Raw genomic sequence first — 13,311 nt, forward strand, 5'->3', positions numbered from 1 at the left:
GGCATTTTCTGAAAGCTATTGCAAGAGAGACCGGCTTCTGAGGTTAATAATCCATTTATAGCCCTGCAAAAATAAAGTAATAAAAGTAATTGACATTTTAATGATGTCAATTTCATAACTGGTCACTATGGAGAAATATTGGCCGGCCACGTAACATTAATCATTCAATCAGTTTTCTTAAAAATGATTGACAGTTGCATTGCAGGGCTATAATCAAGATAATTGACCGAATTTTGACCAAAAATTAGTTCACTCATTTTGGCAAACAGTAAAACAAATAGGTTTCAGGGTCGTATTGCATAGAATTTTTGGCTTTGTTTTAAATTTAATTTTATTTAGGGTATTTTTCTTTTTAATTTTTAAAGCTTGTAGTACTAATTTCAATTTTTTATAAATGAAATTAAGTCGAATTCATTATAAATGTATCTTTGTCTGTTTCCTAGTTATTTTTGTGCTATTAGTTACATGCTTTAAGCTTTACACGTAGGTCGTACATTGAGGGAAATCTCGCCTATAATTCATTTCAAATTCAAAAGTTTTTTCTTCCCCGACAGGTTTGTCCTGTTCTTCTTCTTCCTTCTGTTGTTCTCTTCATAAAGTTATGGAAAACTTTCCCCACCTGCAGAACATTCATTAGTCGTATTAATTTATTGCGGTACTTATTTTCGTGAATGAAGAATGAACTGTGCTTTCCGATACTTTTTTGCAAATCATGAAAAATGTAAAAACAATATCAGGGTGAAAATTGACTAAATTTTAAAATTATTGAAAGGATGAGTTTCGTATAAAAATAATTTTTTTAAACTGAAATTCGAATTGGGAAAAGAATTAAAGTAAAGTTACCCCATCTAAAATACCTCGTCTACTTCGACTACCCAGTCCAGTGTGTCGTATGTGTATATATATATATGTTTCAAATACCTCGACTACTTGGACTACCCTCGTATGGGGCCATGTGTATATATGTTTCAAATACCTCGACTACTTGGACTACCCAGACCAGTGTGTCGTATGGGGCCATGTGTATATATGTTTCAAATACCTCGACTACTTGGACTACCCAGACCAGTGTGTCGTATGGGGCCATGTGTATATATGTTTCAAATACCTCGACTACTTGAACTACCCAGACCAGTGTGTTGTATGTGTATACATATACCTCGACTACTTGAACTACCCAGACCAGTGTGTCGTATGTGTATATATATGTTTCAAATACCTGGACTACCTGGACTACCCAGGCCAGTGTGTCGTATGGGGCCATGTGTATATATATGTTTCAAATACCTCGACTACTTGGACTACCCAGGCCAGTGTGTCGTATGTGTATATATATGTTTCAAATACCTCGACTACTTGGACTACCCAGACCAGTGTGTCGTATGGGGCCATGTGTACATATGTTTCAACAAATACCTCGACTACCTGGACTACCCAGACCAGTGTGTCGTATGTGTACCAGACCAGTGTGTCGTATGTGTATATATATGTTTCAAATACCTGGACTACCTGGACTACCTGGACTACCCAGGCCAGTGTGTCGTATGGGGCCATGTGTATATATATGTTTCAAATACCTCGACTACCTGAACTACCCAGACCAGTGTGTCGTATGTGTATATATATGTTTCAAATACCTCGACTACTTGGACTACCCAGACCAGTGTGTCGTATGGGGCCATGTGTACATATGTTTCAACAAATACCTCGACTACCTGGACTACCCAGACCAGTGTGTCGTATGTGTATATATATATGTTTCAACAAATACCTCGTCTACCTGGACTACCCAGACCAGTGTGTCGTATGTGTATATATATGTTTCAAATACCTCGACTACTTGGACTACCCAGACCAGTGTGTCGTATGTGTATATATATATGTTTCAACAAATACCTCGTCTACCTGGACTACCCAGACCAGTGTGTCTAATGTGTATATATATGTTTCAAATACCTCGACTACTTGGACTACCCAGACCAGTGTGTCGTATGTGTATATATATGTTTCAACAAATACCTCGTCTACCTGGACTACCCAGACCAGTGTGTCGTATGTGTATATATATGTTTCAAATACCTGGACTACTTGAACTACCCAGACCAGTGTGTCGTACGTGTATATATATGTTTCAAATACCTGGACTACTTGGACTACCCAGACCAGTGTGTCGTATGTGTATATATATATGTTTCAGATACCTCGACAGTCAGGTATGTAGAGACTTTTTCTCTCCTTATCTTCTACCCCCGCTCTCCCCTTGTCTGTGTCTCTAGGCCTTATGTTTATCCTCAGTTATTGCAGCTAATTCTCTACATACACCAACCAGACCAGAGTATCCCTCTCTTATACTTTGTTTTGATTTTTTGAGGTCTATTGTTGGTTTTTGAGATTTTACTCCTGGGTTTTTACTACCTTTTGTTTTGATTTTGATTTTGATTTCTATCGAGGTTTTACTCCCATACAGGTCAGGGAATCACAGTTTCTTTGTTAAGTGACACATATCAGCGGGCTTATCCTAGGTGATTCCCTTTTTATTCTATACGGGTAAGCGAGATGACCTGGCTTTCCCTAGGGCATATCATAATTCCACACGGATAGGCCCTGTAGCGGATCTATGAGCCCGCCCCCGGGGAAGCGAAGTCACTCCAACTCGTTTGTCAGTTAGTCTATAAAAAAAAAGTCGACTCGACTACTTGGACTACCCAGGGCCAGTGTGTCTAATGTGTATATATATGTTTCAAATACCTGGACTACCTGGACTACCCAGACCAGTGTGTCGTATGTGTATATATATGTTTCAAATACCTCGTCTACCTGGACTACCCAGACCAGTGTGTCGTATGTGTATATTTAGTTCAAATACCTCGACTACTTGGACTGCCAGTATGTCTATTTTGTCTATAATGTCTGTAATGTCTGTAATGTATGTTATAAAATGTTACATGTTAATGGTTCGTGTTATGTTTGCAAATGTCGACAAAGACGTTTATTTGCAAAAGACGTCAAAGTAATATCCGACACATGGAATATAAATATCCGTCAGTTTCAGTACTGTATATATTGCAAGATAGCCGACTTTTCATTCTAAATCCGATTCTTCTACGTTTTCGATAAAACGATCTCGAACGGGTTTCCACAACCGAACAACGCGAATGGCTAGCCCTAAATAAGTATTAGTTATTACTCCGATCGGAATACACGTGTGATTTCCTATTCCGTTTTCATCGTAGTAAGACAGAAAAAATATTCTCAGTTTAAAAAAAAGTACCCACAATGCCTCGTTTTTTAAAATGCTTCGTGAATGAGGCGGAAAAACGAAAGTGGAATGTTTTGAAACTTTCAGCGTCCAAATTTCTGCAAAGTGATCCTTTTCTGTTTATTTTCACTCACATCTTAGCTTTAATTACTCTTTTATAGATCAATTTTAAAACTTATTTTAGCAAGAAGACACAGTTGCACCAGTTGTGTAATCGTTTCGTGTTGTATTAAGGAAGGTTACATAGAACATCTCTATATCAAAGCTTTCATATAAGATACCATTTTAAGCTTTGAAACTTTATTTATGGCACTCTGAGCTTAACAAAACTGTTTTTAGATTAAAGTGCTACTGTTTGATCGCCATCTATCTTTGAAGGGCATAGGAAATCATATAAGAGCTAAAATATGACAAAATCATTCATATTCCTTTTCTTGCAAAGTTTCGTATTGCTTCACAACAGAGTCTATTTTGGTTTGTTTATATTTCACCACAACTGATAAAACAGCGTCGATTTGATACTCCGAGACTTTTTATGATATTACCAGATGTTAATAGATGATAAGTTCAGCAAAATTCCGGACTAACTTTTCGCAATTTCAGTGACTTTCTAGTATGGGTAAGTTTCAAGGTGTAAAAGATCATTTAAGAGCAAAACAACACATGCCATTTCTCTACCGGTATTCCCTATCTTGAGAAAACACGTATCACTAGCATTTCGGGTTGACCTTCCAGCACAGCTGGTTTATTCAGATACAAATGGAGTTATAGTTCTTTCTCAATACACCTTAGTGGCGCAGTCAGGTTTTGAGGAGACTGGTAACAAAAATACATTCTTTGCCACGGAAAGTCATGTGACATCTTTTTCAACCAATAAGATTTAACAATTTCGAGGGTAAAACAAATACTATGGTTTAACTCACTAAAAGATTATGTTTACTAAAAACACATAATTGATCTTTAGTAAGTGTTCTGTTGTACCCCAGTTTTGACATCATGCCGTGGCGAAGAATGGAAAAGTCTTTTCGACGATGGAAAACGCGACCACGGCTTTTCCTCGACACCGTTCTACATGGCGAGTTTCTAACCAAAGACTGGGAAATTTCATTCGAAAAAGTCGCAAAGTGGAATAGACGTTACTACTAAAAAGCCGTGACTAATAAAGGTTACGTTCTACAGAGTGACAAACAAATCGCGTGTTGGGATAGAGAGGCTACGATAAAACGTACGAGGGGGAGTGTAGGAGTTCTTTTGTGAAAAAATGTGAGATACCCTTACATTGAACAGATGAAGTATCGTCAATTTAGTTGAAATAATCGAATGCTGAAAACAGTTTTCACTCCACTCCAAAGAGACTCAGAGAGATGTCTCTCATAATATGGAAAAGAGTTTTGGCGGGTAGTTACTTGTGTTTTAGACGAGGCCTAAACAGTTTCATTGTAAATTAATTACTAGTCCCCGGAAAAACCGTAAAAGTTTGAGGGATGTATACTCTTTTCTCAATTTACCAAAAGGTAAAAAGATAAATTTAATGTATTGCTTTCCTTGGATATGTTCTTGTACCAACAAATGATACTTAATCTTGAATATGTTCAAATGATTCATCTTGCGCACTGTTTGCCGGTGTCACACAAAAATTTGACTCCCCTAAATAATGACTCCCCAGTCATAATAAACTAGTAAATAGTGACTCCCCACCTCAAAATAAACTAGTAAATGAAGACTCCCTAGAGTTGCTATTTCCTAGGAAATCTTGACCCCCTTTGGTTTAAAATGACTCCCCTCTATTATCTATTATCTATTATCCACCTTAAGGTGGAGTCCTGGAAATTCGCCTTTTTTTGACTTAGAATGCTTTTAACAAGCTTTTTCTGCTTTTGCTTTTGAGAACTTCATCTCCACTAGAATCAATAAATGATCCCATTACTAGGTGATTTCTGTTTCAAAATGTATCTGAGATAAAAACTCTGTTGTGCAGGTGTGGTGGTTATCATTTTTCTTGCCTGGAGGGTGCCAATTTTCTTCATTAGGAAACTTTTGCCTGCTTACCTAGATTTATCTAATGAGGTGGGGTTTGTTGTACTTTTGGACAATTGAATTGACTGAATTGACAACGCACGTCAAAATAGTCCTCATTTACTTTCATTTGATGTTATATCACAGTGGCCCTTCGTGGAAACAATTCTCCAGCCGCCTAAAGCTTTTGAATTTTTCGGAGCGTGCCACTTAAAACATATGTTATTATTATTATATGTATTGAGAAGACACCCTGCCACAGATTTTTGCAAACAGCCAACTACAGTTCGGTCAACGCCCGGGGGGGGGGGTGTGGTGTACTTAGGCAAGTGAAGGGTACGGGTATGTGCCGCCCTTAAGGGTGCCTTTTTTAGACCTTCAAAATCCTGCTAAGGGTCGTAAAAATCACCAAATTTAATTTCAGTCCCCCTAAGGGTTGTAAAAACAGCGAAACCCAATTTCTTGACCTTGAAAAGCCTAAATTCGAAACATTCGATCGAACAGCACTTCAATGACTTCAGTTCTTTGGGGGGGGGGGGGTCATGATAAACTAGTTTATCTTGACTCCCTCGGCTTTTTTTACGGGGAGTCATTATTTACTAAGGGAGTCAATATTTCCTAGGAAATTCCTACTCTAGGGGAGTCATTATTTCCTAGTTTATTTTAACTGGGGGGGGGGGGGGGTCAGCATTTACAGGGAGTTAAAATAATCCGCTACACCGGTATGTTTCGATGTTCACCGGAACAAAATAGGACCCATGACATCTTTAGCTACTTTCCATACTTTTGACAAGGGCAATGTTATTTCCATTGGATAAAGTAACAAAAATCAAAATTAAGGCAAAAACAAAACACGTACAAATGAAAGTAAATCCAGTTAACTTTCAGAATTTTCGACACGGAAAAACAAAACAAGGGGAACTTACTTTTCGATGTCTTTGAGGTTAGGTACTGTAACATCAACGATTAAGCCTTGAACATCAGTGGATAGTTCAAAGACTACTGGATCCAACATATCTTCAACAAGACATGCTATGTATGTATCCAATTCTCCCTGAAGAATAAAATATAGACGTTTGTAGAGAGGGAGAATTTCATTTGTACTTTGATAAGTAGACATAAGTAAGACTAAGGTATAATTTATGTCTATATTTCATAAAACAAAAACCCATAAAGGTCGTTGTCCACTTAGCTTTTTTTTGGTCGCCACGCAACGCACACGGCCCGATTATTGCATATATTAAATAAATTAAGCCTTCAAGGCTTGTCGCAATGAACGGCGTGAGCTTTTTTGAAAGTTGAAAAAATTCAACTTTGTGCGCAATTGTACGTCTCTTCTATTTTTTTTTTCTGAAGTAGCCAATCAGCGAGAAGGTAGACAACGACTTTAACTGAGAATTTCACATTATATGAATAATCACTAGATGGGAAAGACAAAGATTTCTAAGCAGCATATTTTCCGCACACAGTCAACGCACACGCTATATTTCAATGCAGACCAGTTTGAGGAGGGGGGGGGGGGGGGGGGGGTTTAAAAGATCAGTATACAATTTGGGTCAGAATCATGGCGTTCTATAGATTTAGAGCATATATTGAGAATTTTGGTTATTTCCTCGTTTTTAGAAATTGAAAGTTCGGGAAAGAAAGTTGCTTTTGGGCTATTTGTTAAATGTAATCGAACATTTCATTTTGGGAGGGATTCATAGACTTATTCTGAGCCTTATTGGACCTTTCTTGAACTTTCAGATCCTCAGATCCTAAGGTCCCAAGTCTTAACTCTAACGTTAAAACTCAAATAATCGAATTGTTAAAAATCTATCCTTCCAACCTAAGTTAGAGCGCTTCCAAATCGTTTGTGGCTATAAGATTTCATGGGATTTCCCTTTTTCTCAAATATGATTGTAGGTTATCAGCCTTATGGTAAGGGAAATTATCTTAAGGACTCACCATTTTTCTGTAGGTTAAGAATAATTTGGTGGTCAACTTTTGATGAGCTTCTAAAGTAAACTCTTCGACTTCGTAAGCAATTTCCACATTTTCTGAAGAACACTGAAAAATATTAAAGTAATGAAAATTAACAGCTATAAAACATTTTCCATATTTGTTTCTCATGAAGCCTGTTTCAAAGAATAGACTTTTTCATAAATTACGTCACGAACATCACTTGCCTCGTATTCAAAAAATTACCATGGTGATTATGTCCCATGAGACATGGAATGATTATTTTATGAATAGTAATAAAATCCGCTGTGAGTTAATCACCATGACAATAATTTCAAAACGAAGCAAGTAATTTTCGTAACGTAATTAATGAAAAGGTCTATTGGCAGTCTTTACAATTTTTTGAGCAACGTGTCAACGATTTTCACTGCAAACAATATTTTTTTACAACAGACTTGAATTATCAGTCTTATCTCTGCCTTGCATACTTTCGGAGAAGAATTAAATGGATTAGTCAAAACTAATAGCTGAAATTCTGCTGACCTAGAAGAAAAGGGTCAATAGCGCCAAAAAGCGTTGGCTTTGCAAAATTTCAAACTGAGCTTATCCACTTCTATGTCTTTGTTTCAGTCCCTTTACTACAAATTGTGAATATAGAATAAAAACTACGACTTAGCAGGGTCAACCAAGTCACTCGCCGACTATCTGGGAATCTGCGAAAACAAAAAAGGTTCCAGTGGGAAAAAGAAGCGTTTAAAACAGAATAAGAAGTTACAGGTTTGAAGCGGCAGGTGGCAGGAAGCAGACCAGCATTGCACAAAGTGACTTCAACCGCCAGCGGACAATCGATGAATGATGTATCAATGTTGACGTGAGATGATTCCGCATAAACGTTGGCTCGTTGAGCTTCACCAAATATTGATTGGTAACTAAAAAATTCGAATGTGATTACACTCTTTTCTTTTATTAGAACAATTTTATAAGATGGCTAAGAACAATTTGAGGCTTATCCAAAAAAATAAGGACAGCAAAGTCTCAGCAAAATTTTACTTATTCACATAAAAAGAAAAGAATGTATTTGGCTTCAAAAAGGTTCTAGAATACATAGGTAATACGTATGCCATTAATTTGAAAACTAAAGTAAAATCATTTCTACAAAGATTTTTGTTCTATTCATTTACCCTACCAAAATTTATCATAATAAGGAACAATTAAAGTTTGAATTGAGATATGCAACGGTATCGACCGTGTTGAGAGTTGACAGAAAGGTTTCTGGGAATGTTATAAAGCGATTTTCAGAAAATTATTCTGATATCCAAAGCTTCACTTACCATGGTTTACTGTCCGCAACGTCACAAGTTAAGTGTCCGGTAAAAGTCACTTCTTCTTTCGGACAGAATCTCAAGTTGATTGTTTCTTCACTATTTGCGCCCAAAACGCCCTCATTTGGTGTGATTTGTAGGTATTCTGAATCTGGGTCCTAATACAATAAAACAATATAAGAGTTTTCAAATATGCTACTTTAATGGGATAAATTTTCGCAGGGATTGAATTTCGCAGTCGAGTTCATCCGCGAAATTTCAAGATTTCGTAGGAGATTTAATTTCGCGGATGGCATTATCGGGAGATAATATTTAAGTGTCTTTTTAATGCCAAATTATACAATTTGAAATTCAAGGAATGTCAAAATGATACATTTTGCTGTCATCAGCTCATTGACCAAAAGCTTGATTTAGATCGAATATTTGAGCTAAAGCATTCATTGATTGAATTTTGATCAACTAATTTTTCAATGTGTACTAATCAGTCTGTGCTGTGCTTTCTAGGAACTTTATGCAAAGGTACCATTTAGATAGATGGATAGATAAAAGTCGTTGTTTTAAATGGACAGATAAATAATCTAGAACTATAAAACGGTCTTTTGATTATTTTCACGCGGTGTCCAGGACGAGCCAGATCAGCTATCTATGAGCTGTACGGACCTTTGGAGGAAGCGGGGATTCAAACCAGGATCCATGGATTGTGGCCGTGACCGGCTTAAACAAATCAGTCATTTTTGAACATTTTTTGAACATTTTAAGGCAAAATGAGGTCCGATTTTCCACCCTTAGAGTGCCCTTTTTCTCATCTTTGATAATTTCAACTCTTACAGTGCACTTTGGTTGAGAAGCTTAGAAACAGGACCCTTAAGGGCCACACGGTAGGTCGTTTACCTTGACTCTCCTCCCCCCCCGATATTAGTTATCACTCCTTGAAAAATATAAATCTTGATACCTGATAGGAAGTATACGACATTTTCCAACGAGCTTCAATAGGGCTTGTATTGACCAGCGTTACTTCTCTTTCTACACAATCTCCTAATCGAATCAAACCGAAGTTCGTGTCGTTCCCTTCGATTTGAATGTCTGCACCCTGAAAAAATAGTAAATTTGTGAAACTGTGAGTACCTTAAGGGAACTAATTTTTGTGAGAAGTAATTTTCGTGGTTGAGAAAAATTCGAAAAATTACATTTCGCGGGAACTAATTTTCGCACTTTTGCCCCATTTTCCTTGGGATTTTTCAAATTATTTTATGTAAAAGTGGCCAAAATTTAATTTTGCGGGTTCTGGAAAGCGAAAATTAGTTCCCACGAAAATTAGTTCCCGCAAAAATTAGTTCCCTTTAGGTAAGCAAGTACCGTCAATTGACCGTCCGTTCTATAAAAATCTTTAAGTTATACTGGATGGAACATTCAGGAAACATTCCAATTAGGTCACTGATCGCCTATGGAAAAATTAAAAACCTTAAGCCTCAAGTAGAGGCCAATTTTTTTTTTCAAACACCCGTTATGAAGAAATTTAAGTCGGTCAGATTTTAAAACAAAACCAAAAAAATTAATTTGAAATAATTTCGGAGGGTGTCTAACGGAAAATTTTCTGGACAAATATTGGTTTAAAAAGTAACAAAAAGAAATCACGTGATCTCAGAGGATGTCAGTGGTGCTTGATGGCGATCATTGAGATGTTGATAAAGACAAGAAAAAACCAAGTAGATCGCTCAAAAGAAAATCGAAATTTCCAAGGAATTTCAAGTATTTAGTAAAAGAAGGATGGCTTAAAAGTCTTTGACGTTAAAACTTCTCTAATTTTAGTTCTGTAGGAGGAATAAAATTGATCATTTTTGTAGATAAAGGAAATTGTCATATATAGGTCTAGGTATTCACGGTATGAATCGTGACTCCAGTTAAAGTGGCTTCAGGGGGCTTCAAAATTAATGACGGATCGTTGTATTATCTTCTTACATAGCTCTAATATTTATTTTTTTCTCCTTTTAGTGGTGGTTTTTCCTTTAAGTTTTTATTTTATTTTATAGCTTAGTATCCCTGGCGATATCACTTAGTGCCTTGCGGGGGAGGAGATTTCTATTTTTCTGTGTTCGTTTTGTGAGTAGTATGTGTTCGTAAGTGTAATGTAGTTTCTCAAATTATAAAGAAAAAAAAAAGAAAAAAAGAAAATAGTATGGCTAAAACAAACACTCTCCACTATTAATTCTTAGTCCCCTAAGATCCGCCATTTTGACGTAGAGCAACACCATATAAATATAGCTTCTTGCTATCAGAATTCTATAACAAAATAAGGCTGTGAGATAACTATCAACTTTCTGATAACAAATCAAAAGAATAGGAACTGTTACAAATACCAAATACGTCAAAGATTTTTGGAGGCGTTTCAAAAAGATTTAAGGTATTTACTGCTTTACTTTACGTTTGACGTCGAGTCTTATTCTGTCTGTTATACTTCGATGTTCTTAGATTGGATCCAGATAACCGCAAAAGAAGCTTTATAAATGATTCAAAGTCTGAGATGAAAAGTAGAGTGGATTGGAAATGACTAGTAGATGATGTTGGAGTTATCTTTGAGTGGAGACATTTGTATAATTAGTAATGGAACCTAAGATATGCCTCAATCAAGATTTCTGAAAGAGACTTGATTAAGGTCATGGAGGTATAAAGAAACAGGAGAAGTATGCTATTGTAACAAAGCTCGCCCTACGATTAAAAAGTTACGATGTATGTATGCTCATAATCTCATATATCGTGCATTTTTAATGAGCTCTTTTATCCATTGGTGAAATCTTATTGGCTCATTGAAGCTTTAAAAATTAGTTGAGACGAGTTTCATTGTTTCTGACATCAGTGTAAGAAGATATTTGGACAAAAAAAAAGGCCTGTAAACTTGGCAATCCCTCGTCAAATAATAAGATTTTTCGATCATTTTTTTCTTTAAGGTGAACTCTATTGATTGGTACTTTCCTCCAAAATTCTCCAGCGAATTTATGTCTACAAATTGAGTCTGAAATTGTGTGTGCTTATAAAGAACTTTTCATTTTCTATCTTTTCAAAACAAAATTGAACGGATAACGAAATGGAATATAAACTTGTGTCGTGGACGAAGTTTTATTTAATTTTCGTATATTAAAAGGCTAGGATCTTCAATACAGTACTGATGATTAGAATGTTCAGAGCAAACTTGAGTTCTACTAAAAAGTCTTATTTCATCGGGCGAGCTTAGAATTTTTGATACATTTTATAAAAGAAATGAAAACACTTATTTTAGGGACATTTTAGGTTATTTAAGGTTTTATTTACCCTATTTTATTACTTTGATCCTTGAATTGCTTGAAATTACGTATTCCCAGACTCATTGTTCTTATTTTTTGACGAATGTGAGCCTCATTTTTCTTATAAAATTGCTAATGGGTGATTTAACATTAGCACAACTTCGTTTTCCCCTAATTAAAACATTTGCATTCAGTTTTCAAAGTTAAATCCATTTGTATTACATGATTAACACAGACATGAAAATCCTCTGTGTAATGAACTTTGTTTTTAAAATGAACCAATCAAAAGATTAAAATTAAAGTACTAAATGAAGATAACCTGATTTTGATTAGAATTCATTGACACAAAATCTAGCATTGTTTGTATTAGAAAGCTGTTAAGTTAGCTATTAAGTTAGAAAAAGTGGAAAAGAAAAGAAATGTCAGGAGAAACTTGGGAGTGAAACATGCTTGAACAAGATTGTAATATTGTGATTCTTATTTGACACCCAGATGCAGAAATTTTCATCCGACACATTAAAGCTCTGAAGGTCGGGAGAATTATCAACATCTTGAAGACTAAGATTACGAAATTTTTGCGTCAAGGATTTTTTAGCGTAAGGCCTGGACCCCAGCCCTCGTTTTCGGGGATTGGCAGGACCAAAATATTTTTAGGTTTACGCGCAAGGGTAGTTAAACCCGACTGGGGATGCAGCACAAAGCGACTATCATCCCTCTCCGAAAGGAAGTAAATCTTTTCGACCGTAGCCGCCAATTGCCGCGCGGGCATTTCTTTGTCTGATTTTTTTCCACTAAAACGGTCCCAGTCCTTTTTTCGCACCTATAGACAATAGAAAAAAGGATTGGATCGAGTTTAGTGGGATAAAAGTGGCACGCGCCTGACCACGCGACTACGGTCGAAAAAATGTATCGGCCCGCTCCCTCCGCGACCGGAATATCAGAATCCGCAAACAGAATATCAGATGGAGGTGATTCTGAAAGGTCCCAGCTAATGGATTGAAATGAGTAGTTCTTAGTAGCTTGACAGTGAAAGTTAATGTCAATCCGGATTCTGTTTCAAAACGCGCGCTTCAGTGGTTGAAGGTCAAGTTGACGAGTCTAATATCTCTTGGTAGATTTGTTTTTAATTGTCAAAGACGAATCGAATAGACCTTTTCATAAATTAAGTCACGAACATTACTTGCCTCGTTTTGAAATTATTGCCATGGTGATTAACTCCCAGCGGATTTTATTACAACTACTTTCTAGTCATAAAAGAATAATTTAATGTCTCAAGGGATATGATCACCAAGGAGATTGTTTGAATACGAGGCAAGTGATGTTCCTAACGTAATTTATGAAAAGGTCTATTACAATCGAATTACAATTGAATCAAAAAAGCGAAATGAGCTTGACATAGGAGGAGAGATTCTAAGATTATTGCGCCCGATAAACATAGCGTGTTTAAAGCTAAAAAAGACAATCAAAGATAGGTTACAAAAATTTCAAAAGCAAA

General features: G+C 36.3%; 1 protein-coding gene across 1 annotated transcript in view; it reads right to left on the bottom strand.

The window, feature by feature from the left end:
* Positions 1-13,311, bottom strand: part of LOC136812304 (deleted in lung and esophageal cancer protein 1-like) — a 94,562-nt gene that overhangs the window by 45,157 nt on the left and 36,094 nt on the right. Inside the window, exons 19-23 of the mRNA XM_067068801.1 lie at positions 9,491-9,628; positions 8,548-8,696; positions 7,992-8,145; positions 7,223-7,324; positions 6,202-6,329 (exon numbers count right to left, since the gene is read on the bottom strand). Coding sequence (XP_066924902.1) covers positions 6,202-6,329; positions 7,223-7,324; positions 7,992-8,145; positions 8,548-8,696; positions 9,491-9,628 — 671 coding nt within the window. The remainder of the gene's footprint in view (positions 1-6,201; positions 6,330-7,222; positions 7,325-7,991; positions 8,146-8,547; positions 8,697-9,490; positions 9,629-13,311) is intronic.

This window comes from Clytia hemisphaerica, unplaced genomic scaffold, assembly GCF_902728285.1.
Source record: "Clytia hemisphaerica strain Z4C2 unplaced genomic scaffold, Clytia hemisphaerica genome assembly, whole genome shotgun sequence".
NCBI classification, from domain to species: domain Eukaryota; kingdom Metazoa; phylum Cnidaria; class Hydrozoa; order Leptothecata; family Clytiidae; genus Clytia; species Clytia hemisphaerica.